The sequence below is a fragment of the Zonotrichia albicollis genome, chromosome 27 (assembly GCF_047830755.1).
Source record: "Zonotrichia albicollis isolate bZonAlb1 chromosome 27, bZonAlb1.hap1, whole genome shotgun sequence".
NCBI lineage: Eukaryota > Metazoa > Chordata > Aves > Passeriformes > Passerellidae > Zonotrichia > Zonotrichia albicollis.
The window spans coordinates 1,178,278-1,203,651 of NC_133845.1; the positions used below are offsets into that span (position 1 = coordinate 1,178,278).

A 25,374-nucleotide genomic window follows, 5' to 3' on the forward strand; every position below is an offset into this window, starting at 1 on the left:
CTGGGCACACCTGGGAACATCTGAATACCCCTGGGCACACCTGGGTGGGAACACCTGGGCACACCTGGGTGGCCCTGCTGGGAAAGGTCGGGCACAGCCACGGTGTTTGTCCCCAAATCCCCAGGTGGCTCCTGTCACTGTCACCGCCAGCCTGCTTACTGAGCTTTGGTGGTTTGGGTGCCACACAATGAGGAATGTGTCAGAATTACATTATTTAGTCAGGATGTTCCTTGCTGTGAGATTTTTGTAGATTTTCCAGGACAATCACCAAAAACGAGAGACCTAATCAGGGGAACAGAGCAGTGAAGGACACCCTGGAACTGACAAGTTTTAGGGATGCAATAAATCAATATGCTGATGTGTGTCTGTGTTGCTAACCTCCGTCCTATACCTGAGGTTTGTATATCCTAGAGCTGAACTATCTTGGTTATAATACCAAAAATCACACATACAGGCCAAAAAGAGCCTGGCCAGGTGAAGAGCCTGCCCTGAGCAGGGGTAGAAGTTGGCTGGGTGACATAATTTGTATGGGAATTAATAACCCATTGTAAGAGAGGAGCTGGACTTGGAGAGTTACTAACTCTGAGTTCTGTGCACAAAAAATGCTGGTAAAAGTCCAGTGGATGTGCTGGATTTGTGGGACACCACCAAGCCCCCACCCAGGCTTGGGCTCTTCTGAAGGTATTTCAGTCTCCCTGGAGTATTACATTATTGGTTTGTTGCACACAGGGTAACAAATCTGATTTTGGGGACAAGCAGTGCAAATGTGCTCATCTGAGGTGTCAGGGCTCCCCAGGTCACAGCCCACTCCACACCAGCACAGCTCTCAGCAAGGTGCCTTTATTTACAACACAGGTGAGTGCAAATGAAAACAGCCAGGGAAGAGCCAGGAAATGCTGGCACTTCACAGCTTATAAAGCTATAAAGACACTCTACAAACAAAGAGGCCAGTGCTGTGATTTGGGGCTGGGTAAATACTGTAACAGCATCCCTTTGGGGCTGGTCAGACCCCTTAGAACCGTGTGGGTTCCAGTTTTGGGGAGCAGGGGGAAGCACTGGGACAGTGGGAATGGGAACAGGAATAGGGGGAGCACTGGGATAGTGGGAATGGGAACAGAGGGGAGCTGCTGAAGCCAGGCAGAAAACTCTCCTCAACCCCCAGATTCTCCCAAAGCTGCCAGAGAAGGATGTGCAAAGCGCCCTGGCTGGTGAATGTCATCCCTGGTAACAACCAGCACACCTTGCCCAGCTCCAACTCTGTCCATCTAATGCAGAAAAGGGATTCCAAGGATGCTTGTTGTACCAGCTGAGACCTCACTGCTCAGTCTTCCTTCTTAAGGTGCCAGGGAGAGTCTCAGGGGATGAAACCAGGGCAGGTTTAAAACAAAGGCACGTTGTGGTTTCCAAGGTGCAGGAGTGCATCTGCTCAAACGCCTCCCAGCCCCTGTCCAGTCAGTCTTGGCACTTCCAGAGAAGCTCCCATTCCACAGGTGAGAAGATGAAGGAAAAGTTCTTTGTTCATGGGGCAGGATCCTCCTGCTCTGCTTCACTGAAGGGAACTCACAGCTCATGCAAAGTCACCCTCTTTCCATGCAAGACTTTCAGGTTGAGCAGAGCCCCACACGGGCAGCGTGGGGCGTCTGTAATCCAGTTTTGTTCTAACACCCCAAATTACAAGCTTTCACCAGCTGCTTTGGAAGCACCTGAGAAGAAAGATGGTAAGAAAAGCAAACATCCATTACTCAGGGTTATTGTCAAAAGGCAAAATAATAGAGGCAACTGCTGACCTCAGAATCTGTGGGTAAAATTTATGCTGACACGTTTAAGCAAAGACAATGAATGTGGAAACAGTGCCAGACTTCCTGATGCAATTTTAAAACAATAAAGGTTAAAGTAATCAAAAAGCAGATTTCAAACTGACAAAAGGGGAGTAATTCATTCCTCTTCATCTACAAAGCAGGAATGCCATGGAAAGCAGCAACAATGGCTTTCCTACAAAGGCTCCTCAACAGCAGGGTGGAGGAAACTCTTGTACATTAAAGAGGTTGTGATTGTTCAGAGATTGTTCAGCTGTCCCTGAATGATCCTCAACAGCAAAGTGTGACTGTGGCCTCAGTTCTGACTGTGAACAGCAGGGAAGTACCCGAGGGAATGTCTTGGAGAGTCCACAGGAGCACTGAGACATTAATTAGAGAAGGTTTGGATGGGTACCTGCATTGTGCACACCAGCAAAGACCTTTAATCTTCCAATGGAATGGATTCCTTCTTTTCCCCCATCTTCAGGCTCTCCTTTTCTTTACTGTTATAACAATGGGAGGAAACAAGAGAGAAAAAAAGCCCAAATGAGTGTCAGGCAGAGCAGCAGGATGTCCTGAGTCACACACAGCACACCCAAGGTGACATGGTGAGTGTGCCACACCAGTGGTGACTACAGCTCAGGGGACAGGGTGGTCATCTCCCCTCCACCACCACAGCAGCTGTGTCCTTCTGAGTGAGGAGCCACTGAGGAGGGCAAGAGCCAGATGAGGGCTCCAGATCTGGCCCATTCTGGGGCTCTGTTCAGCCAGCAGACAGCCAATTATCCCTAATTGAGTTGGCAGTTTTGCATTGTGGATGCTCTGTGCAGGGTCCAAGCCAAAAATTCAGGAGGGCCATGGGGATAAACTGGCCAAGAATTCAGAAAGGCCATGGAGATGAACTGGCCAAGAATTCAGGAGGGCTGTGGAAATGAACTGACCAAGAATTCAGAAGGGCCATGGAGATAAACTGGCCAAGGATTCAGAAAGGCCATGGAGATGAACTGGCCAAGAATTGAGAAGGGCTGTGGAGATGAACTGGCCAAGAATTCAGGAGGGCTGTGGAAATGAACTGACCAAGAATTCAGAAGGGCCATGGAGATAAACTGGCCAAGAATTCAGGAAGGCCATGGGGATGAATTGGCCAAGGATTCAGAAAGGCCATGGAGATGAACTGGCCAAGAATTCAGAAAGGCCATGGAGATAAACTGGCCAAGGATTCAGGAGGGCTGTGGAAATGAACTGTCCAGGCTGCCCCAGGAGCCCCCTGCCCTCCCTCACCGCTCGCTGTCCGCCGCCTCCGCCGCCTCTGTCCTCCTGTCTCGCGCCTTCCTGCGGTGCTGCCGGCAGATGATCACGGCTGTCACCACGATGATCATCAGCCCAGAGGCAGAGCCGATGGCTACGGCCAGGAAATGGATTTCTGAGAAGCTCACTGCGTGGGGAGAGACAAGGGAATGAACCAGAGGGACGCGCAGGGGGAGCGAGGCTGGGATGCTGTGTGTGTGAATGAAACATTTCCTCAGGCTCCTCTTCTCCCCTCATGCTTTCTGCTTGTGAAGATCACTTGTTTTTAAAATGTTAAAAGTTTAATAGCAATAAAATGGTTATAAAAATAGTAATTTAATTAGAGTAATAATAATTTGGACAATTAGGATTTAGGAAAATATGAGACAATAAAAACAAAGGGTTATGGACAGTCTGGGTCTCTCTTTCTGGGCAAAATAAGCTCGAAAAAGGACCCATGTTAACAGAGGATTAACCCTTAAAAGCAACAGCCTGTTGCATATTCATACAGCTCATCCATGATGCATAAATTCCATTCAAACACAGGATTCTGGCTGGGCAGTGTCAGCTTCTTCCTCTGAGTCCTGACAGCATCTTTAGGACTGAGCAAGGCAGGAAGAAATTAATTTCTTCTGATAAGGGAGCAATAAATTCTCTTTCTCTGGAAAATTCAGATGTCCTGTGGCTGCTCTCAGTGTGAGTACCTCATCCCTCTCTTTAAGAAAGTATCTTACACAGCATTGTTTCTATAGTAGCATTATAACCTGAAACTATATATAACCTAAAACTTATAACCTAATAATACCTAATAACCTTGCAACCTTATAACATTAACTTATAACCTAACATTATAACCTATAACTATATTTAACACACTACTTAAAAAAAATTAACACAGCATCACTTTCTAACACAACACATATAATATTCATTTTAATATTTGCGACAAGCCAATCATAAAATACGCATTTTTCACAACTTACAGCCCCTTTTCTCCCATGATTTTCTCTCTGCTTAAACCCACACAATCTCTGGGGGGTTTTTGGCCTCTCACCTTTCTGCACAACCCGGAGCCGCACCTCCCCGATGGTGCCATAGACGTCTGGCCAGTTTGTCACCTGGCAGGTGAAGGTCCCGTTGTCACTGGGCTTCAGGTTCCAGATCATGATGGAAACGTCGTGGCGCTCGATGTTCCCATCCCAGGTGACTCGGTCCTTAAACCTTCCCGAGGGGGGCTGGTAGGGCTCCTTCAGGTAGTAAAATACCTGCAAAAGTCACAGGCAGTAAAATACCTGCAAAAGTCACAGGAACACCCAATGGCCTGGGCTGGAAGGGACCTGGGCGATTCCTGAAGTCTCATCAGGTGCAGCAGGTGCAGCTTCGTAAAGCCACAAATATTTTAACCTGACCACCCAAAACTAAACATGAGAGCGTTTTTTAGGCAAGGACTGTAAACAGGACTCGGATTAATCACTGCAAGTGACGAAAGCTCAGATGTACTTGTGGGTTTGGGGTGTGTCTGTATCCATTTACTGCTCACCCAGCGTTGGGTTTTGGGGTGAGAGGAACCCCTAGAAGGGAGCAGAGGGGTCTCACTGCTCACCCACTGCTGGGTTTTGGGGTGAGAGGAACCCCTAGAAGGGAGCAGAGGGGTCTCACTGCTCACCTAGTGTTGGGTTTTGGGGTGAGAGGAACCCCTAGAAGGGAGCAGAGGGATCTCGCTGCTCATCCACTGCTGGGTTTTGGGATGAGAGGAACCCCTAGAAGGGAGCACAGGGATCTCACTGCTCATCCACTTCTGGGTTTTGGGGTTAGAAGAACCCCTGGAAAGGAGCACAGGGGTCTCACTGCTCATCCACTGCTGGGTTTTGGGGTTAGAGGAACCCCTGGAAAGGAGCACAGGGGTCTCACTCACCGGCTCGTGGGCGCTCAGGTCCTCGGGCTGGAAGTTCCAGCTCACGGACAGCTGCTGGCTCACGGGGCTGCTGCTGGAGAAGGTGCATTTCAGCCGCTGGTTGGTGCCGTTCACGGCCACCACCTCCTTGGCAGTGTGAACTTCCACTGCTGCCGCCAGCCACAGCGCTGCAGGGCAAACACGGGGGGAAATCAGTGTCAGAGTGAGCTCATCCCTGCTCTTATCGCCTTTAGATCCCCGGGAGCCTTATCTGTGCTGGCAAGGCATGGCCTGAGTGGCTCAGGCATTCCAAAGGGGGTGATCCTGCCGGTTTATTCAGAAAAACCCATTCAAACTGGACTGAACTCACCCAATAATTGCTATTTCCCATGCCAGAATTCCCCTTTCTACACTTTCTACTCCCTTTCTTCCCTTTCTACACTTTCTCCTCAGCCTCGTGCACACCACGGTGGAACTGCTCCTACAGGGATGTCCAGAGCCAATTTTAGAGGCTTTATAAAGCTGGGCAGCTGCAGGAAAATTCGGTCAGGTCTGGAGGAAATCCTCAAGGAAAACGTGGATTTGTTTTTCCAAGAAACACCACCACCACCACCATGGCAGCTGCTTTAAAAATAAGTGAGCATCGCTCACTTGATGCTCTCCTGGAAGAGGGACAACCAGCAGGAGGGAGAGCATGGAAAGGAGAGGAGGAGAGTGAAAAATAAGAAAAAATAATGGTTTGCTAGTGAAGGAAATAGAAAATATAAATATCCTGTCACATTAAGAAGATAACTCAACACAGTGGGATTCAAGCAAAAAAACAAAAAGCTTTTCTAGGGTTTTAAAATATAGCTTCAAAATAAAGATGTATTTGGAAATAATTCATGACTAAATACTTCCTTCCAAATAATTCCTTATCTCAAAGGGAAAAATACTTGAATGCCAAAGCACTGAAAGCATTCCCACGTGAAAAACCTCATTGGCAGAGATCATGTTGCTCATACACGGATTCGGTGCCAAATCTTTTCGTTTTAAACTCCTTGAAAAGGACTAAGCAAGAAATAAGAATATAATACTTTTTTTCAAGGCAGATTACATCCATGCGCTGATGCATTTGGGAAAGGAGGATGTGTTTTGTTAAAACCCAGTTGTTTTTTTGATATAAACCAGTGAAAATTCAGGTGAGTTTCGTGTCAGTCTGGATCCTTTGCTGTGTAAAGGATCTGAGGCCGGAGCTCCTGGACAATCCCCGACTGTTTAGGAACAAAGGTAGCAAAAAAAAAAAAAAAGAAGAAGAAAGAAAGGCTGGGTGTAAAGTTCAGATTCCAGCAGGAGAGAAAAAGACTTTGAAAGCGGAGCTGAGGAGGAAATCAGAGGAGGAGATCGGTGCTTTCCTCCCGAATACGCCCAAACCTGTTGGGGAAGAAACCCAACCGCTTCGTGCCACTTCCAGCGAACCCCGCGCAGGAAGAATGGCAGCAGGGACGGGGAAAAGCCTCAGCCTTGGGGATAATTTCAGTAATTTCAGGGATCGGTAGAAGGGAGCGAGGGCAGCACGGCCAGGACAGGTTTCCTTCCTTACCTCGGAGCTGCGCCCCAAGGACGAGCGCAGCGCGCAGCCAGGCGCGCATCGGGGACACGAGTCCGGGCTGCAAAGGCAAATCCGCTTGGGGGAAAAGATGAGTTTCTCGAAGTCCTGCCAGCACAACGGGGCAGGTTCCTCGCCCCCAGCCCGGCCTGTGGCTGGGGAAGGTGAGCGCTCCCTGCCCGAGTCACGGCGCGCTCCTTGCCAAGGTGTGCCCAGCCCTTCCTCGCTGGCTCCTGCCGTAAATCAGCGATTCCCAAGGTAAGATTAATTTCTTCTCCCTCCCATATTGCCCTGCTCTTTGGTGTTGCAATCATTCCTCCTCCCAGCAGCCGCCCGAAACCACTCCCCTTTTGTGGGAGGTAAAAGAAGATTTGCCTGGAGGTGTGCATAGGTGGCTCGAAGGAATGAGGGCCATTTGTTCGGAAAAACAAAAAAACTGCAAACGATCCTAAAAAGAGCAGCCCAAAACTGACAATCCGTGGCTGCACTGCGGGCCCTCACCCAGAGGATGGAAACGTCCCACCAAACACAGACACCTACCCGAAAGTGATTTGAATGTTCCTTGGTTGTAGCCAAGGATTGGGAGCCTGGTGCTGGGGAACTTCTGGGAAAAATCGGGTGGTAAATGGGCCCAGCCCGGCCATGAGTGAGAAATTCCGTGGGACACAAAATATTCTGCAGTCGGCACGTGGCTGTTGTGAGAGTGAAACCAATCAGAGCCTGTGTGTTGGTAAAATGAGGATGTTTACACTCGAGGGCCATAAATCACTGGAGCGGCAGTGTTTGTGTCTGGCTCTCCATCCGTCCCAGAAGTCATCCCAGGTCAGCGATTCCACTTGTGCCTGGTGCGGATTTCCCTTGCAGGGGTGCAAGGAGAGGGTGCCCCAACCTCGGGGTGTTTGAGGGTTCCCTTCAGCCATTTGGTGATGGAAAAACAGCGCTGAGGCCGTCAGCTCCCTGGGCCGTCCCCAGAACAGAGCCGGGAATCCCGTGTGTGCTAACGTACCCCTGCTAACGCCTCCGGGACACCAAGGATCTCCATTTTCCTCGAGTGATTTGGAACACCAAGGATCTGCATTTTCCCGGAATGATTTGGGATACCAAGGGTCTCCATTTTCCCGGAATGATTTGGGATACCAAGGGTCTCCATTTTCCCGGAATGATTCGGGATACCAAGGGTCTCCATTTTCCCGGAACGATTCGATCCCACATTAGCCCTCCATCACTTCACGTCCCCAGATTCCCACTCAGTTACAGTTCCGGCATATCGCCTCCTTTTGTTTCCTCGCCATTGTGAATATTTATCGCTCTGGGGCTTTGTTCGGGGTGCGTTTAATGTTTAGCAGCCAATTTGCTGCCACTTCCTAGTCCTGTTTCGGCACAGGGCTGGGAACAGCCCCTTTGCCTGCAGACTTTTGTTAATCTTTATCTTTTAACAAAACACGTGGACTCCAACTTTTAAGAGAAGACAACGTCCCTGGCACACTCACCAGTAACTTGAATTCTCTGATGTTCTACTCGGAAACATAAATAAGGAAAAGAAAGCCCTGACAAAGAGAGCACCCCAATAAAGGAAATGGGGCACAGCAGCACCCCCCTGTCCCTTGAGAGCTTTTACAGGTACTCTGCATCTGCGCTTCATCCCAAGGCAGCCGGGCCAGGAGCCCCCTCTAGCGGGGCCAGCCACGGCCACGGCAGCGCCCGAGCGGGAGAACATCCCAGAAATGCCGTTGGAATAGGAGCTGAGTGCAGGGGATGTGTTACAGACGTGTTTTATGAAACATCCTTTCTTTAGGATTTTTTTCTCTTGAGAAGCCTCAAGAACAAAATGCAAACAATAACTATCTGCTGCTGCAGATTGCAACAGGTGTATCTTTGGTTAGTTTCATGTAGTTGTTTTTAATAAATAGCTAATCACAGCCTAGCTGTGTTTCTCTCTAGTTAGACACAAGATTTTGTAATCATTCTATTTTTCTCTTTTGCTTTCAAGCTTTCTAATAAAATCTTTTCTTATATTCTTTTAGTATAATTTTAATATAATATATATAATAAAATAATAAATCAAGCTTTTTAAAGTATAGAGTCAACATTCGGGTCTCTTCCCTCATCCTGGAGCCCCTGTGAACGCCACCATGGGGATGGGCAGGGAGCCGCAGCCTCGGCTCTGTGCCCGCGCAGGGCTCTGGGTGCTCAGCTTTGGGGGCAGCTCCTGCTCCCCTCATTCCAGCCTGCCAGTGCCTGAAGGGAGCTGCAGGAGGGTGGAGAGGGGCTCTTGGCAGCAGCTGTGGGGCAGAACAAAGGGGAATGGGCTCACACTGCCAGAGGGCAGGGCTGGATGGGATATTGGGAATGAGGAATCGTTCCCTGGCAGGGTGGGCAGGCCCTGGCACAGCTGTGGCTGCCCCTGGATCCCTGGCAGTGCCCAAGGCTGGGCTGGATGGGGTTTGGAGCAGCCTGGGACAGTGAGAGTGTCCCTCATGGCAGGGGTGGGATGGGATGGGCTTTATGGTCCCTTCCCACCCAAACCACGCTGGGATTCCACGTGAAGTCCTTTGCCACACTTGGAGCCTCTCAGACTCTCACTTTGAGGAGCTGTTGGGAAGGCCCTGATGGATTCCAGCTCCTTTCTCTCTCCTCGGCTCCCAGGGCAGCCCCAGGAGCTGTCCCAGGCCCCGCAGAGCTGGTGCAGGGCAGAGCAGCCACTCCTGGCTGCCGGTGACGTCCCATGAAGACATTTTGAGCCTCCGCACTTCCTGACCTGGGCTTATTTCACGTGTCTGCCTCTGCCTCGGCTGCTCTGGAAAGCGTGAGTGCCGCAGCCCTGCTCGGGTGGGCAACAATTCTGGGAAAAACAATCCTGGGCTTCTTTCCAGGAAAGCCACCGTGCTCTTTCCTGCCACAGCCATGGCAGTCTGATGTGGTGGAGAGGAGCAGCAGCAGCAGGAACACGAGGATGAGGTTGGAGCAGTGCCTGCCCCTCCTGGGGCTCCTGCTGTGTGCAGGTGAGTCCCCAAACTTCAGGCAGCTGGGTGCAGTGTGAGTGTAAGGTTCCACGCTCCTAATTTTGGGGTTTTTATCCTTTATCCGTGCACTTTTCTCAAAGCTTGGTGATCCTGGGTGACTCAGGCTTGGTAGAACTTCAGGGGTGGGGTGGCAGCTGGGGTGCCCCACTGGCTTAGGATGAAGTGCAGAGTACCTGGAAAGGCTCTAAAGAACCCAGTAATGAGGAGAGATGAGTGTACAGGATAATCCATTACGAGTTGTTACCAGACTCCAGCTACTCTGCCCAAGTGCTGCAAGTACCAACTTTGTGAAGGTAGAAAATGTGGTTTATCAATGGCCTGTTCTTTTTCCACATTTAAATTTGTCTCTGTAAAATAAAAACCATCAGGTCACCTTCTCTCCAAGGAATTCCGCTGTGGAATTCAAATCTGCAGTCGCTTATTTACGTTACGTTTTGCAAAAGGACAAATGTCTTTAAAGGAAATCACAACTGTGATTCACACCTCCTAAAAACTCTTTCTTTAATATTCCAGCTCCAGAGCCTCTCATGGAGCAAGTTGTTTCCTATAAGGCAGAAAAACCACACAGATAAACAGTTTTACAGCGTTAAGCCAACGTCAGGCTCCCACTCTTGCAGAGGTTCTTACCAGGATTTTCCAGCAGTGTTTGCTCCACGATAATAAAGCAGAATTTCTGGGTTTGCATCTTGCAATAACAACCTTTTTTTTCTGAACTGGGTTGGAAAATGATTCAAGTTTCCATTCTGCGTTAGGCTGTGTTGAAAATGGCTTCCAAGTTCAGAACAACATCCTGTCTTACCAGCAGAATATTTCTGATGCCTTCAGCATGAATGTGGGATTGTAAATATCTCTTTCAAGCTGATTCAGAAAGGATGTCCTGGGAGTAGGAAAGGTGTGTGATAGCTGAAGTTCAATTATTTAACATTTCTTATTCCTTTTTTTGCAGTTGGCACCACAGCTCAGCTGGGTAAGTGTATTTTACTGCCATCCTTAACTATTTATCATGCTAAAAGCCCTCAAAAGTGAGGACTAAAAGTCAAATAGAAAGATTTGAATTTTGTAAATATTGCAAGATAGGAAAAAATCACTGTTCATTAATTGACAGTGGTCTTACTGGTTGGAGGAATTGGTATGTAATTATTACCAGTGTTGGGCATTTCCAGCATGGTGAGGCAATGGTGAGATGATTTTTTAACACTCTTTGTTTTCTGTTTTGCAGATGAAGAACTGGAGGGTAAGTGAACTTTACCAGCATTCTTTAGTGTTTAGCGGGGTATAAAGACTGTAGCTGACTAAAAACCAGGTGGAAATATCTGACTTTTGCCCTTGGTTTCCTTTCTCATTGGTGCGTCCTCCCAAGAGGAATTCCTGGTGGAGATTTCTGGCACCACGGTGACCGTCACATGTCCCGTGGATGAAGACGAGGACATCCAGTGGGAGCTGTCTGGGAAAACCCAGGACACCAAGAGCAGGAAGTTCACTATAAAGGACCACGACAGCTCCCCTGCCAACCTCAGCTGCTCCTCTGGTAACACAAAGCATCAGCTGTACCTGAATGCCAAAGGTGAGCGCTGCCCCCTCACCTGGCAGGTTTGGGGGCTGATTGGGTTTCTAGTGGGGTGGGATGAATGTGATGCCGCTGAGGTCAGTCCCAGAGCCCATTTTGGGCAAATCTTCCCTCCAAGTTTGCCCTTTTCCCCTTCCCAGCTGCCCATAGCCCTGTGCCAGGCTGGGCTCTCCTGGCTCTGAGCATCCCCTGCCCTCATCCCTGCAGTTTGTGCCACCTGCGAGGAGCTGGACGCCCTGATCGTGGCAGGGATCATCACTGCAGACCTCCTTATCACCCTGGGCGTGCTCATCCTGGTCTATTACTTCAGCAAAGGCAGGAAGGGACGAGCCAGCTCTGCTGGGGACAGCCGGCCACGAGGTGAGAGCCACTGCAGGCACCCCTGCTGTCTGTGCCACCCTCTGGGCACCCAGGTGTGGTATTTTCGGGGTCCCCAGATGGAGGAGGAAGGAAATGGCGAATCTGACTCCATGGTTTTAGAAGGCTGATATATTATGATATGATATTAATATATTATATTATATTATATTATATTATATTATATTATATTACATTACATTACATTACATTATATTATATTACGCTATACTAAAATTAAACTAAAGAATAGAGAAAGGATACAGACAGAAGGCTACAAAGAATGATAATGAAATCTTGCGGCTCTCTCTTCAGAGTCTGACACTGCTTAGCACTGATTGGCCATTAAGTAAAAACAATTCGCATGTTGGATAAACAATCTCCAAGCACATTCCAAAGCAGCAAAATGCACGAGAAGCCAATGAAATAATATAATTTTCCTTTTTCCCTGAGGCTTCTCAGCTTCCCAGGAGCAAATCCTGGACAGGGGGATTTTTCAGAAAAAAGACAGTCACACCCAGGGAAACCCTCATTCCATCCTCTGCTCCCCATGAGCTTCCAGGCAGTGCTCCTGCATCCCAGGGGTGTTCTCCAGGAGTTCTCTGTGCAGGGATGGGCTGGCTGCTGCAATGGAGCTCATTTCCCAGGCCGCTGTGCTGGAGCCAGCCCTGCAGCTGTGTGTATTCTGAGCTCTTCAGGAGCTCAGAATGAATCCATGGGGGTTGATCCGTGGTGTGCGTGGCCCTGGGTTCAGCCTGGAGGCCCCTCATGGCAGGGACTCACCCTCTCTGTGCCTCTGTTTCAGGTCCGAAGATGCAGCGGCCTCCCCCTGTCCCCAACCCGGACTATGAGGTGAGGACAGTCCCTTTCCATGCTGCTGCTGGGGAGGGACAGCCAGGTCATCCATCCCTGAAGGAGCATCCGGCCAAGCTCCCAGATTTCCTGGCAGGAATTGGGAAAAGGGTGGTTGGGGTGCCATCCCTTTCCCTGGTGCTGCCATGGGGATTTATGTGGGGGCAGAGCTGCAGCTCCCTGGGCACTGCCCCTGCTCTGCTGTGCTTTTCTCCACGCCTGTGTGGGCTTAGTGAGGGCTCTTAGAGCTGGTGCTATGGAGGAATGATGAGGAGGACTCCATCTTATCAGAACACTAAATCATTACTTTATTATACTGTATTATTCTGTACATCTAAAACTGAACCTGCCAAGCACTCAATCTGCACACACTGCACAGAATCTCGTGACTGTCACCCTCAGTCCTGACACACACACACACACACCTGGCCCTGACAGGCCAAGGAAACAAAACACCATCACTGTTGGCAAACAGTCTCCGCATTGCATTCTACTATTGCACATTCTACTACTGCACTCTACTTTGGCACAGCAAATGAGATACGAATAATCTTGGGAAGAATTGTGCCTTGCTTTTCTCTGTGAAATGTACACACTAGGCCCTGACAGGCCATGGAAAGAAAACCCCATCACTGTGGGGAAACAATCTCCACACTGCATTCTACTTTGGCACAAAAACAGGCGCAGCAAATGAGATGAGAATAATCTTGGGAAGAATCGTGCCCTGCTTTTCTCTGTGAGGAGAAATGTGGGGCTCCAGCTCCTGACCCAGGATCTCATGTCTCCCCACAGCCCATCCGGAAGGGGCAGCGGGAGGTGTATGCAGGCCTGGCCCCCAGGGCCATCTGAAACTCCTCTGATGGCAGCCTGGACCAGCAGCTCGGGATGAAACGCTTCTGCCCACCTTGTCCCAGCTCTCTGCAGCTCTGCTGAGCCTCTGGTGCTCTGACCACAGGACAGGGATGGGCTGTCCCACCCTGAGGTGTGCTTGGGTTTGCCAGCCCGGAGCAGAAATGAGCACATTGGCACGAGATTTCCTTCTCATTAAAGGACTGCAGCCTCACTGGGCCTCCCTGGTCTCCTTTTCCCCTCACACTTCCCTCTGCTCCTGCTGCTTTCCCCTCAGGTTTAATGTCTGCCCTGAGTGCCCCCACTTGGTAGCGGTGTTCCCTGGGCTGAGAATGGATCCTTTTCAGTGGGATTTGCTCCTGCTGCCTTTCCCTCAGGTTTAATATCCACCCTGAGTGCCCTCACTTGGTTCTGGTGTTCCCTGGGCTGAGAACAGATCCTCCTCAGGGGGATTTGCCTCTGACCTGGTCCTGCTCTCCCCTTCCCGGTCTGGCCCCATTTGCAGCAGTGCTGCTCACAGAAGGTGACAGCGTGGCCCTGTGTGGGTTTGGGGCTCTGGGGCTGGTTGGTGCTGTGTGTATCTCGCCATCTCCCCGCCGGGGTGTGGGGCCTGCTGTGGTGAAGGAGCCCAGCTGTGCTCTAAACCGCATCCTGGAGCTGCTGGGGTGCAGCTCAACGCCCCCAGCCCTGCTCTGCTGCTGCTTCCTCTGCTCAGGGCTGCCTCAGCCAGGCTTCGAGCTCAAACAGGCACCAAAACAACCCACGGGCCTCTCTTCACTGCTGCACCCCCACTTTGGGGTTTACTGCCTGCAGGGCTGCAAATTTCCTCATCCTTCCAGGGTGAGGTGATGCTGGCTGGCCCTGTTGGTGTCTGTGTCCTGTTTTGGGGGCTCAGACCACATGAGCTGTTTCTGCTTGGGGCTGGGGAGTGGAGACCTGGCATTGCCATCCCAAATCCCATCCTGTGCACCTTTCCAGTGACCAGATCTTCCCAGTGACCAGACCCCATCCCTGTGCCCTTCCCAGTGCCCAGACCCCATCCCTGTGCCCTCCCCCAGGAGCAGCACACAGTAGATGGAGCAGGGAGCCCGTGGAACAGGCTCATCTTTATTGGCATTAATACAGAAGTGCAAGAGGTGTGCAATGGGCACAGGGCTGCAAGCAGCCCACCCTGGAGGGACCCCCGAGCAAAGCCAGCACGCTGATGAAGGCAGTCCCAGAGTCTTCCTCCTCACCTGCGCGCACGGGCGGGAGCCAGCCGGCTGTACTGATCCTCCTCCCGCTCTCCCAGGGGCTGCCAGGGGGAAAAATAAGGGGACATGAACCCAAACTGCACCTGCCAAACCCTGGGAGGGTGAGCTGGGTCAGCCTTGGGCAAGATTCTCTCCACACTGAGGGGTTGAAGGTGCACAAACACACACAGGGGTGCTGAAGGTGTCCCCAAACACACACAGGAGTGCTGGAGGTGTCCCCACACACACAGGGGTGCCCCACACTCACCTGGTAGAGCTCGTTGGAGATCAGATTCTGCTTGTCAGAGGCTGAAGGAAAAAAGAACAACAAGCTCAGAAACCAGGGGAGCCTTGGGCAATATGGGGAACATTTCCAAACAAACCCAAGAGCTGGCTGCAGCCCCCCGGGGTGCCACACAGAGCCCCCAGGGGTGCCAGGCACAGCCCCCGGGCTGGCCCCATCCCTCACCTCGCGAGGTGTGTCCCCTGTCATGGCCACTGATGCAGTACACGGCCACTGCCAGGAGCAGCGTGGCCACCAGGTCGGCGACGACGATGCCCGAGATGGTGGGAGCGTCCACCTCGATGCAGTTCTGGCACACTGCAAACCCAAAAGGACACAAACACTGAGGGCAGGGGCACATCCATCTGTGCCAGTGCAACAGAGCCCAGCTGGCTTTGCTGTGTGACCCCCGTGTCCCCCACAGCAGTGCAGGGCAGAGGAGCAGGTCATGGCACTGAACTGCAGGGCTCTCACAGGGACACCACACGCAGAGGAACCACTGGAGACACTCCCAGGTGAGGGGAAATTCCCTCAAGGCTCGGCCTGGGGGAAAACTCCGAGCAGCCCTGGCTCTGGCAAGGCAGCAGTGAACACTTACTGCGGTAGTGCACCTGGAGCCTGCTCTTCTGGCCTCCTGTCTCACACGTGTAGAGGCCCCTGGGGTCATCATAAACCCCGCTCAGGTCCAGCTGTGCCTCATGCCCTACAGGGCTCCCATCTCTCCACCACGTGATGTTCTTGCCTTGGCCCCTCACACACTCCAGGAACACCTTCCCGCTGAATTCCTTCACGAATATCTGCCCTGTGCAAGGAGAAGGGAGCAGAGAGCTTCACCTCTGAGTGATGAGCAGCAGGGCAGAGCTCGGAGCTCCTTCCTGGGCAGGACGCATCACATCAGACTGTCCCAAAAAATCTCTGGCCAAACTCCCCCATCCTCCTGCACTGATTCCTTTTTCCCCATGGACATTCCAAACTTTCTCTGCAGGAAAACCTCACCAAGCCCTGGGGTTCCCAAGCCCTGGGGCTCTTTACCAGCATGTCCAGGGACATGGCGAGTGTCCGGCCGCTGACCCCACACCCCCGGACTCACCTCGGACCCCCCAGCTGGCCAGGGCCAGGCTGGCCAGCAGCCCCCAGGCACTCAGAGCCTTTCCCCCCGGCATGGCACGGCGGTGGTGGCTCTGTCCCCGCTCCGGGACGTGGGGACAGCTGTCACCACGAGGCACCTCCCGCCCGGGCTGCGTCAGGCACCGGATGCCGGGGGCTGATCCTCCCTCCCCCGGCAAGAATGGATGGGGGCTCGGTGCCTGCCTCCTCACCCCAGCACCCACGGAACCTTCTGAGCCCCGATCTCCCTGTCCCCCTGCAACCAGGGACATCCACTGATGGATACCCCAGCCAGGAAACACTGCAGAGCTGGGGAGTCCCCAGAATTTCCACATTCCCTGCAGCCACTGGTCCCCCATAGCCACGAACCCTCAGCATAGACGGGTGTCCCTTGCAAGCCATAGACCCTCAGCATCCAGTGGTGTACTCCAGCAGCCACAGGTCACGCCATCCACAGATTCCCCGGCATCTCCGTGTCCCCATAACCGCGGTCCCCAATCCCCATGGGATCTCCGTGTCCCTATAACGGCGGTCCCTGCTCCCTCTCATCTCCGGGTGTCACCATAACGCCGGTCCTCTCTCCCCCCGATCTCCAGATGTTCCCATAACTGCGGTTCCCGCTCCCCGGTATCTCCGTGTCCCCATAACAGCGGTCCCCTATCCTCATGGGATCTCTGGGTGTCTCCATAACGGCGGTCCCCTCTCCTCCCGCCACGTCCTGCTGTCTCCGGTCAGTCTCGAACCCGCGGTATCCCGATCGAGCTCCGCGCCGCGGTCCCGTGTCCCTCGCGGCCGCCGTAGGGCGCGCAGCCATGGCGGCGCGGGCGGGCTCGCTGGTGGCGGCCGTGCTGGCGCACTCGGGCCGGCTGGACAAGGAGCACCTGGGGGCCCGCGTCGGGCGCCTCTCCCGCCGCGTCGAGGAGCTCAAGGCAAGAGACGGGGAACGGAGGGGGCGCGGGGAGAGACAGGGAGCCGGCACTGCGGCGGAGTTGGTCGGGACTGGGTGTCCAGCTGTGTGTCACTCGGGTGTCCAGATGTCCAGCTCTGGGTCAGCTGGATCGGGGTGTCCAGCCCTGGGTTATTTCGGGTGCCCAGCCCTGGTTTGGGCCGGGTGTCCAGCCCTGGGTCAGCTGGATTGGGGTGCCCAGCCTTGGTTCAGCCTCGGGTGTCCAGCCCTGCTCAGGGGTGCCCAGCCCTCTCCATCCCGCGGTGCCCCAGCTCTGCCCTCTCACCCTGTCCCTGTGTCACCGAGGTGACGCTGTCCCTTTGCTCGCTGTCCTCAGGGAGAGGTGTGCACCATGATCAACAAGAAGTACAGCGAGTTCCTGCCCAGCATGCAGAGCGCAGAGGACCTGGTGGCGCAGGTGGAGGGGCTGTCCAACAACATCGACCTGCTCAAGGCGGGCATCGAGAACGAGGTGACCCCCAGGGACATCCTGCTCCATTTCAGCCCAAATCTGGAGCCCCCACCCCATCCTGGAGTGCTTGGTCACAGCCCCAAACCTGCCTGAGCTCAGGGAGTGTCTGGACAACACTTTCATGATGGGATTTTGGGGTTTGTGGCAGGACTTGATGATCCTGTCCAGCTCAGGGATTCTGTGATTCTCTGGCTGGGATCCCTGGGTGATATCAGCCCTAAAGAATGGCTTGAGGTGACACCAGGGTGCACATTAAGAGCTGCCATTAAGGGGTTGTCACTCCTGTATGGGTGGAAAAGTGTGTCACAGTGTCCTTCAGAGAGAAGGACCAGCCTTGGCTGGGGCAGAGGGTGGGACACAGGAGTAAAAAGGATGGAGTTTTTCCTTCCTCACCAAGTCATTCTCTGAACAGAAGTAAATGATAAGTGAAATTTAAGAGGAGAATGTGTGTGCTAGCCAGTGCTGTCAGTGAAATGAAAAATGCTGTTGTTTTAGGTCCAGCGAGATCTAAATGTGGCTGTTGCTGAGTTCACAGAGCTGAAGCAGCAGCTGGAGAGGGACACCCTGGTCCTGAGTGTCCTGAAAAAGCTGCAGGAGGTGAGGAGGGGGAGCAGAATAATCCTGCTCCTCAGTGTGAGCATTGTTCTGGGCTTCTGATTCGGATGAGTGTCTCACAGGTTTGGGAGAGTGTCTGTAGTTCACAGGTTTGGGTGTCTGTGGCCCACAGATTTGGGAGTGTCTGTAGCTCACAGATTGAGGTGAGTGGCAGCAGCTCACCGGTCTGGGAGTGTCTGTAGTTTACAGGTTTGGGTGAGTGAGTAGCTCACAGGTCTGGGAGTGTCTGCAGTAGCAGAGCTGCAGTGACACCCCCTGTGTGTGTTCCCCTTTGCAGTTTGACACAACTATCAAGGAGTGCAACTCTGCCCTGCAGGAGAAGCAGTACGTGGCAGCAGCTCAGCAGCTGGAGAAGGTAGCAGTGCCCCTGGCAGGGGGCTGGATGCCAGGGGTGGGTTCCAGGGGATGCTTTCCCTGGCAGGGCAGTGCCCACCTGAGCTGTGTCTGCTCTCCCCAGGCACGGAGCAGCCTCAGGAGCCTGGAGTCCCGCAGGGGCTTTGAGCTGAAGATCCTGAAGGCCCTGGGCACAGAGCTCACAGTGCAGACACAGAACATGATCTACCACCTCGGGGAGGAGTGGCAGAAGCTCATTGTGTGGAAGCTTCCCCCTTCCAAAGGTGCTCACAGGGGTTTTTTCACTCTTTCTGCCCCACTGAAGTTCTCACCTGCAGGGTGGGACATGCAGTGGAGCTGTTGGGCTGAGGGGGCTGAAGGAGCTCTGGATCTGCTTCTGCTGTGCCCTGTGACAGCCCTGGCTGTGCTTTGTGTGCAGGGAGCAGCAGCCTGGAGGCCCTGGTGCTCTCGGAGCTGCACTTGCACACGGCGCCACCCCAGGACGAGGACACTGCTGCGCCCCCCGTGGCTGCTGTGCTGCAGGCCCTGGCTGTCCTGGGAGAGCTGCACTCCAAGCTCAAAGATTTCGGTAAGGCAGACCCCAGGAACAGCCCCAGTAGCTCAGGGGGGATACTTCAGGCTTGTTTTAACACTTCACTCCAGCAGGACACTGAAAAACTTCCTCCTCTCCTGGCTTGTGTTTCCCACTGAGGTGAATGCTGGAGCTCTTACTAATAGGAAAATATTTATCCCATTGTCTACCTGGAATTATTTCTCCTTTCCTGACAGTTCCGTGTACTTTTGGTCTGTGTCTATGTGGTTTCATAGCCTGGTGCTTGAATAGTTTTACCTCATTGCTAATTCCCTGATAGAGCTGATCAAGGGATTATTCCTCCCACTTATTGCAGTCTCTAAATCCAGAATAGTCAGGGCTGGACCTCACTGGAGCCATCTGCTGTTGGAAAACCTCTGTTTTTCCCTTTCCTCAGGCCACTTGTTGCTGCAGTACATCCTGAAGCCTCTGATCTCACACCCATCTCTGGAGCCAGTCCCAGAGGAGCAGCCAGATGTGTTCATCCTGAGGTTCAGGTCCCAGGAGCTTGCTCTGGACGAGTCCTCTCCCATGGAGGTGTTTGAGAAGATCAAGCTGGTGTTTGAAGTTCTGCACAAATACCTGCTAAGTATGCACTTCTGGAGTTAGTTATGATCAGTACCTTGTTCATTTAATGGCAGTTTTCTAGAATATCTGATTGTTAATCAGAATTATGGGAGAGGTAAATGGAGGAAAGGCTTTTGAGCTGATGGAGGGCCTGGCCCAGGAAGCAGCTGTGTTAAAATCCATTTTTCTTCTCTGGGATGCAGATGTGCCTCTGGAGCAGCCTGGGGAAGGCAGAATCACCCTGGCAGAGCTGCTGGGGGAACTCATCTGGGAGGAGCTCTCAGACTGCCTCATCCACAACTGCCTGGTGAACTCCATCCCAACCAACAGCAGCAAACTGGAGCAGTACAAAGAGGTGGGTCCCAAAAACCCTCCCAGGTTTGAACATAGAGCCCAGGCACTCCAGTGGAATGGCATTCTAGTGGTTAATGCCCTCCAAAACCTCCTTCATCCTCTGCTTTCAGCCTTTATACCCAATTTAACTTTGTTCCCTGATTTTTGGGAGCTGTGCTAACACAGAACACATCTGCTCTCCTCAGGTGATCGAATCCACAGAGGAGTTTGAGAAGGCCCTGAAGAAGATGCAGTTTCTGAAGGAAGACACGACAGCCCTGCTGAAATACGCCTGCAACGTGGATTCCCACTTTGCCAACAAGAAGTGCCAGGATGTGATCATGGCAGCCAGGGACCTGATGACCTCAGAAATACACAACACTGTCAAGGTGACTGGGGATGCCTCACACAGTTGTTCCATGTGGAAAACAATCTCTAAATATTTTTTAATAGTGCTGCAGTGTTGTGTTTATCTTGAGTCTTAAACCTCTGCCGTTGAGTGCTTTTTAGTTTTGCAGATTTTTCTTTCAGAGCTCTGAATTCTGTTACCCTATCTCTCTGTTTCCCTTAGATCACACCTGATTCCAGCATAGCCCTCCCGGAGCTCCCTGATCCTGGCTCAGGAGACCACGTGATGCTGCCCAGAGCCTGCAGCCCGGTGCCCAATGGCACAGTGAGTGTGGGCACTGAGAGCAGGCTGAGCCCGCTGACGCTGTGCCTGCCCTGCTGCCGCATCAGCTGCTCCGTGCAGCAGCTCGTGGAGCTGGCTTACCACACCCTGCTGGAGGCCACAGCCAGCACTGACCTCTGGTAGGGATTGCCTGGCATTCCTCACTTAGCATCCCTTGTCAAAGCAGTGTTTATTTATTGTGTGTCAGCCCCTAGCAACGCCCAGCATCTGGGAATAGATTTAAGGAACTTTAAAAATTGGACTCAGGCATTGCTCTTGTTTTGGCTGGAGGATGTATCTCTGGGTTTGGGCAGGAGGCTGACACTGCTGCGGGCTGTTCCTTCAGGTTTTTAGAAAAATCAGTTGTTTAGAAAAATCAGTTGTTTAGAAAAATCAAACCCATCTCTTTTTGCCAAAACCAAGTGGTGGCCTCGGTGTGAGCAGAGTTCTTTGTGCTGGTGAAAACAAAGAGCTCCAGCCTGCAGCTGGCAGGGCTCTTGGGGATAAACAAACAGGATCCACATAAACTCGATTTTAACCAGAGCCCTGACGCAGGAGAGTTGCCCAGGTAACAGGTGCCCTCGAGGGGCAGGGACAGTGTCCCTGGGTGTTCCTGCCCACCTGGAGGGACAGGGACAGTGTCCCCTTTGTTCTGGGCTTTCATGGATCTCCCTTCCACACTGACCCTCAAGGTCAGCACAGCCTTTGAGAGTTTTCCAGAGTGTTGACAGTGCTGCCATTGATGCCGACAATCCCCTCTTTGTGCCAGTGCTTCACTGCTCCTAAAACCTTGTTGTGGGGCAGGCTGAGGGTCAGCTCTGAGCAGGACATTAATTCCAGGCTGCCATGAGCCCTGTCTGGGCAGGCTGAGGGTCAGCTGTGAGCAGGACATCAGTGCCAGGCTGCCATGAGCCCTGTCTGGGCAGGCTGAGGGTCAGCTGTGAGCAGGACATCAGTGCCAGGCTGCCATGAGCCCTCTTTCCCTTGCAGCTGTGTGCAGCTCTTTGACTGTGTCAGGAACATCTTCCAGCTCTTCTATGAGGTGGTGCCCACATACCACAGGTGAGTGTGTCCACATTTCCTGTTCTGAGGGGGAGTACTGCTGTTGGAGCAGTCCCACTACAGTTCCATCAGCAAAAATCAACTACTCAGTCTCTAACTAAGCCTTACCTGTGCAAAGCGGGTGCTGGAGAGTTTCTGTGTTGTCAGTCTGTGATCAAGAGTGTGGGTGAAGCTCTCACACAGCTGTAATTGTTTCCAGCCACGTAACTTTGACCTCAGATCTGATGTACAGATTTTTGAGGATGTTTTTCATGTGAAAAAAAGAGCAGCAGTGAAGATGGAAAATATACAATTCTGTCAGAGACCTTCTCTCCCCTTTCCTCTCTGTGACTTTGCTCTAACAAAATACATTCCTGTTTGAAAGCCCATGGCTGGGAACAGTGTGGGATAGCACAGGGTTCAAGTGCCTCAGTGCCATTTCAGACTCTTTTCCTGCCAGTTCCTGTGGGGTTTGTGAGATTAAATGTTTTCACTCTGATGTCAGTCAGGCCTTGCTGGCACCTGACAGACCATGTGTTTCTCTAGGATAGACACAAGCATTTTTTTAACAGAACCAGCTCGAAATAAACCCATTTCTCCTTTTGCCTTCTTGCTGGGCCAGGGAGAACCTGCAGAAGCTGCCCCAGCTGGCTGCCATCCACCACAACAACTGCATGTACATCGCCCACCACCTGCTGACCCTGGGCCACCAGTTCCGCTACCGCAGCACCAGCGTGCTCAGCAACGGGGCTGCCACCTTCGTGGACCTGGTGCCTGCCTTCAGGAGGCTGGGTAACTCCCCTGCCCCTTCCCCTCTCCAGATGTGCTTGTGGCTCACCTGGGAGCTCACCCTGCTGGGTGCTTTCATGGGGGTTTGGCTGCTCACTCAGTGCGAGCAGTGGGTTGGTGGCGTTTGGACAAGTGGCAGAAACATTTCTGAATTTGGAAGTTTTGGCTCTTTCAAACCTTTATCTTCTTGTGAGCTTAGTCCCAAGAACAGCTCAGTATGCAGCAAGATGTGTTCTGGGATCTGCTGCTCAGTCCTTTGATATTTTCATTGGTTATTCCACAGAAATAAATTCAGAGATAGGTTTGTGTGAGCTAACAGGAGCCATCCACAATTCCTTCTGCTGCTCTGCTGTTTTTCCAGCAGTGTTGTAGCAATGCAAGCTGCACAAGAGCTCACTGGTTAAACTGGCTCTGGGAGACTGTGTGGAGACTGGAAATTGATTAAAAATAAAACGTTATAGCAAGTTCATTATTCAGCACTTGCAGTCATAAATAGGCAGAGCAAATTTAGTAATTGTTTAATTGCTTCTCTCTGCTTGTTTTGCTCCTAAAGGGATGGAGTGTTTTCTGGCCCAGATGCGAGTGCAGAAGGGAGAAATCCTGGAGAGGCTCTCGAGTGCCAGGAACTTTTCCAACATGGATGATGAGGAGAATTACTGTGCAGCAAATAAAGCCATAAAGCAGGTGAGGAAAGCAGAGACAGAACATCCCATGCCTGCAGGTATCCTGGGGAGGGTGCACTGTGGAATCTCAGCCCTGACAGCTGTGCAGCTGCTAAAAACCCTATTTTCTGATGTGATGGTTTGGGGTTTTGTCCTGGGCTGTGTCTTTAGCAGGATTGCTCACAGCTCCTCCCCATCTGTACTCTCCTGATGCCCTGGTGCCTTTCCCAGGGTTCTGCTGTCACACTCAGCTGTTGCCTTGCAGGTGCTGCACCAGCTGAGGAGGCTGGGCATGGTGTGGCAGGACGTGCTCCCTGTGAACGTGTACTGCAAGGCCATGGGGGCCCTCCTGAACACAGCCCTGGCAGAGATTGTCACCAGGATTGCTGCCCTGGAGGTAACAGCCATGGGGTGCTGGGGACAGCGTTTGTCACCTCCAGGAACTCTCCCCACCATCACATTTTAGGGGAGCAGTTCATTCACACAGAAATAATCATGTATCCACAGGAAACCTTCACAATCCCAATTTTTCATTTCACTTGGCACTCCCAAAATAAGCCTCACTGCAGCTCTGTTGATGTTCTCCCCATCCCAGGATATCTCTGCAGAGGATGCAGACAGGCTGTACTCACTCTGCAGGATCATGGTGGAGGAGGGACCCCAAGTTTTCACCCCTCTGCTTGAAGAGGACAAAAACAAGAAATACCAGGAGGAAGTTCCAGTCTATGTGCAGAAGTGGATGACATTCAAGGAGCTGATGATCATCCTGCAGGCCAACCTCCAAGAAATTGTGGATCAGTAGGTGTTTTCCTTTCCAGCTGCTTCTCCAGCCTGTGCAGGGAGCTGCAGTTCAGAGGAGGAGCAGGAACTTCCCTTTCCCTTTCCATTTCCCTTCCCTTCCCTTCCCTTTTCCAGAGGAGAGGGTCAGGATCAGCTGCTGGCACAGGTCCTTGGAGGCTTGCTGGAGGTGCCATTTCTGGGCAGTTGGTGCCATAAAGCTCTCCCTGTCTCCCTGCAGGTGGGCAGATGGCAAGGGGCCTCTGGCAGAGGAGTTTTCAGCAGCTGAGGTGAAGAGTCTGATCCGAGCCTTGTTCCAGAACACAGAGAGGAGAGCAGCAGCCCTGGCCAAGATCAAGTGACTCCAGTTTACACCTGCACCTTGTGGCACAGCAAGAGCAAGCTGACACTTCCAAATACTCTTTTGATTTTACCTTTCTTATTTCTGCTGGTCTGGGAAACCTTGGGATTGGGTTGGTGCTTCCTGGAGCTTGCCCAGGGGAAGGAGCATTTCCTGCTCAGTGTTCTGTAACCTCATCTCAGGCTGGGCCCTTCCAGTGCTCAGCTGGGACTCTTCTATGCACTGCTGCATGTGGGAGCTGCAGCCCCTCTGTGGCCTCTGCTGTCCCCCAAAGCACACGTGGAACCCAGAGATTGGGGAGTTCCTGATGTCCCTCCAGGAGTGCCAGAGTTTCCCACCTCAGCTTCCCCTGAGACCTCCAGGGAGAGACTTCAGAGGGGGATGTGGGGAAAGGAGATCCTGTGCTGGGTGACCATGGGTCAGGTCACAGGATTTCTCACAAAGTAGGAAAATTCTCTTCTTTCTCATGGAAAATATCCTCAAACTGATTTAGAGCTTTCCAGTGTCACTTTCCCAAGTGTAGAGGGCAGTTCAGCTCCTTCCTTTATGTTTGTGTTGGTGTGCACTGCACACCTGTGTCTTTCTGGTGTGTTTTCTGTCCTTCAGGAGTGATGAGAGAAATGTAAACCAAAATACAAAGGGAATGCAAGGTGCCCTCACAGCATGAAGTCACAAAAGGCTGTTTGACACTTGCATTGTTGTACATTTATTTTAATTGAAAAACTCACTGAGCATTCACTGAGCTCAGCCCAGAGACCAAGGTGCTGCCAATCCCTCCTGCCCTGTAGTGCTTAGGAGAGTTTCAGTCACAGTTTCATGTTTTAATCTGTTGTCTCCTGTTCTGTCCCACTCCTGTTCCCATTCCCAGGCGTTTGTGCAGGGGCTGAGGCTTTCCTGTCAACCCAGTCCTTGCAGAACCTTTGTGTGTTTGTTTTCCCACAACACCTCATGGGATCCCCTGTCCCTTCAAACACAGTCATCCAGAATGGTCTATTTTGAAAAACACTTCTCCCCTGTTGATTGTTCACAGAATTGGAATTTGCTATTTTCTTTAATAAACTATTTATACTGAGCACGTTTGGGAGTCTGTTTGGGTTAAGTGAGGCAGGAGGAGCCAGTCCTGGGCTGTTCCTCACTTGTGGGAAGGGCAGGGTGCTGCTCTGTGCAGTCTGTCCTTTCCTGAATTCTAGTGGGTCTGAGAAAATCAGACTGGAAGAGCTGTCCCATGCAAGAAAGGCATTTTCCCCCTGCTCCTCCATCCCTGGCAGCCACAGCTGCTGGCTCGGTGCTCCAGTGAAGCACCAATGAATTTTTAATGCTGTTTAACCAAAGGAACTCCCATGAATGTTTCATTACCTGTTCTGCAGTTTCAGGTGGGTTT

At 52.0% G+C, this 25,374-nt stretch overlaps 4 protein-coding genes across 6 annotated transcripts; 2 read left to right on the forward strand and 2 right to left on the reverse strand.

Moving 5' to 3' along the window:
- Positions 1-699: 699 nt before the first annotated feature.
- MPZL2 (myelin protein zero like 2) lies at positions 700-6,745 on the reverse strand. The gene is made up of 6 exons (XM_026798190.2): positions 6,560-6,745; positions 4,999-5,165; positions 4,138-4,348; positions 3,078-3,231; positions 2,212-2,299; positions 700-1,703 (listed from the first exon to the last, which is right to left on the reverse strand). The coding sequence occupies exons 1-5, from the start codon at positions 6,606-6,608 to the stop codon at positions 2,239-2,241; spliced, it is 642 nt and encodes a 213-aa protein (XP_026653991.2). The 5' UTR covers positions 6,609-6,745; the 3' UTR covers positions 700-1,703; positions 2,212-2,238.
- A 2,551-nt stretch (positions 6,746-9,296) lies between these two features.
- On the forward strand, positions 9,297-13,427 carry CD3E (CD3 epsilon subunit of T-cell receptor complex). 2 transcript variants are annotated; one of them, XM_074527755.1, is made up of 8 exons: positions 9,297-9,371; positions 9,468-9,567; positions 10,535-10,555; positions 10,808-10,822; positions 10,949-11,152; positions 11,363-11,515; positions 12,318-12,364; positions 13,157-13,427. In XM_074527755.1, exons 2-8 carry the CDS (start codon positions 9,519-9,521, stop codon positions 13,211-13,213), a joined length of 546 nt encoding a protein of 181 aa, XP_074383856.1. In that variant the 5' UTR covers positions 9,297-9,371; positions 9,468-9,518; the 3' UTR covers positions 13,214-13,427. The 2 variants fall into 2 exon arrangements, with proteins under 2 accessions (XP_074383856.1, XP_074383855.1); XM_074527754.1 differs by having other exon boundaries at positions 9,330-9,371; positions 9,439-9,567.
- An 865-nt stretch (positions 13,428-14,292) lies between these two features.
- Positions 14,293-16,529, reverse strand: LOC102070969 (T-cell surface glycoprotein CD3 gamma chain). 2 transcript variants are annotated; one of them, XM_074559564.1, is made up of 5 exons: positions 16,205-16,529; positions 15,327-15,530; positions 14,915-15,046; positions 14,714-14,754; positions 14,293-14,507 (listed from the first exon to the last, which is right to left on the reverse strand). In XM_074559564.1, the coding sequence occupies exons 1-5, from the start codon at positions 16,248-16,250 to the stop codon at positions 14,445-14,447; spliced, it is 486 nt and encodes a 161-aa protein (XP_074415665.1). In that variant the 5' UTR covers positions 16,251-16,529; the 3' UTR covers positions 14,293-14,444. The 2 variants fall into 2 exon arrangements, with proteins under 2 accessions (XP_074415665.1, XP_005495484.1); XM_005495427.4 differs by lacking the exon at positions 16,205-16,529 and adding an exon at positions 15,819-15,999.
- A 76-nt stretch (positions 16,530-16,605) lies between these two features.
- On the forward strand, positions 16,606-25,065 carry ZW10 (zw10 kinetochore protein). The gene is made up of 16 exons (XM_005495444.4): positions 16,606-16,764; positions 17,119-17,253; positions 17,749-17,850; positions 18,146-18,223; positions 18,326-18,485; positions 18,641-18,790; positions 19,191-19,382; positions 19,564-19,715; positions 19,900-20,082; positions 20,265-20,503; positions 21,354-21,425; positions 22,027-22,196; positions 22,747-22,877; positions 23,121-23,252; positions 23,451-23,653; positions 23,874-25,065. The coding sequence occupies exons 1-16, from the start codon at positions 16,648-16,650 to the stop codon at positions 23,992-23,994; spliced, it is 2,337 nt and encodes a 778-aa protein (XP_005495501.2). The 5' UTR covers positions 16,606-16,647; the 3' UTR covers positions 23,995-25,065.
- The last annotated feature ends 309 nt before the right edge of the window (positions 25,066-25,374 follow it).

Excerpts from the sequence above, each read along its gene's own strand:
- LOC102070969 (XM_005495427.4), bottom strand. The coding sequence starts at position 15,891 with ATGCCGGGGGGAAAGGCTCTGAGTGCCTGGGGGCTGCTGGCCAGCCTG. Across the intron at positions 15,047-15,326 it reads GCTCCAGGTGCACTACCGCA|TGTGCCAGAACTGCATCGAG; the intron begins GTAAGTGTTCAC and ends TTGGGTTTGCAG. Across the intron at positions 14,508-14,713 it reads TCTCCAACGAGCTCTACCAG|CCCCTGGGAGAGCGGGAGGA; the intron begins GTGAGTGTGGGG and ends TCCCCCTGGCAG.
- ZW10 (XM_005495444.4), top strand. The coding sequence starts at position 16,648 with ATGGCGGCGCGGGCGGGCTCGCTGGTGGCGGCCGTGCTGGCGCACTCG. Across the intron at positions 17,254-17,748 it reads AGGCGGGCATCGAGAACGAG|GTCCAGCGAGATCTAAATGT; the intron begins GTGACCCCCAGG and ends CTGTTGTTTTAG. Across the intron at positions 22,197-22,746 it reads GCCTGCCTTCAGGAGGCTGG|GGATGGAGTGTTTTCTGGCC; the intron begins GTAACTCCCCTG and ends TTGCTCCTAAAG.
- CD3E (XM_074527755.1), top strand. The coding sequence starts at position 9,519 with ATGAGGTTGGAGCAGTGCCTGCCCCTCCTGGGGCTCCTGCTGTGTGCA. Across the intron at positions 11,153-11,362 it reads GCTGTACCTGAATGCCAAAG|TTTGTGCCACCTGCGAGGAG; the intron begins GTGAGCGCTGCC and ends TCATCCCTGCAG. Across the intron at positions 11,516-12,317 it reads TGGGGACAGCCGGCCACGAG|GTCCGAAGATGCAGCGGCCT; the intron begins GTGAGAGCCACT and ends CCTCTGTTTCAG.
- MPZL2 (XM_026798190.2), bottom strand. The coding sequence starts at position 6,608 with ATGCGCGCCTGGCTGCGCGCTGCGCTCGTCCTTGGGGCGCAGCTCCGA. Across the intron at positions 5,166-6,559 it reads CCTTGGGGCGCAGCTCCGAG|CGCTGTGGCTGGCGGCAGCA; the intron begins GTAAGGAAGGAA and ends TTTGCCCTGCAG. Across the intron at positions 3,232-4,137 it reads GCTCCGGGTTGTGCAGAAAG|TGAGCTTCTCAGAAATCCAT; the intron begins GTGAGAGGCCAA and ends CTCCCCACGCAG.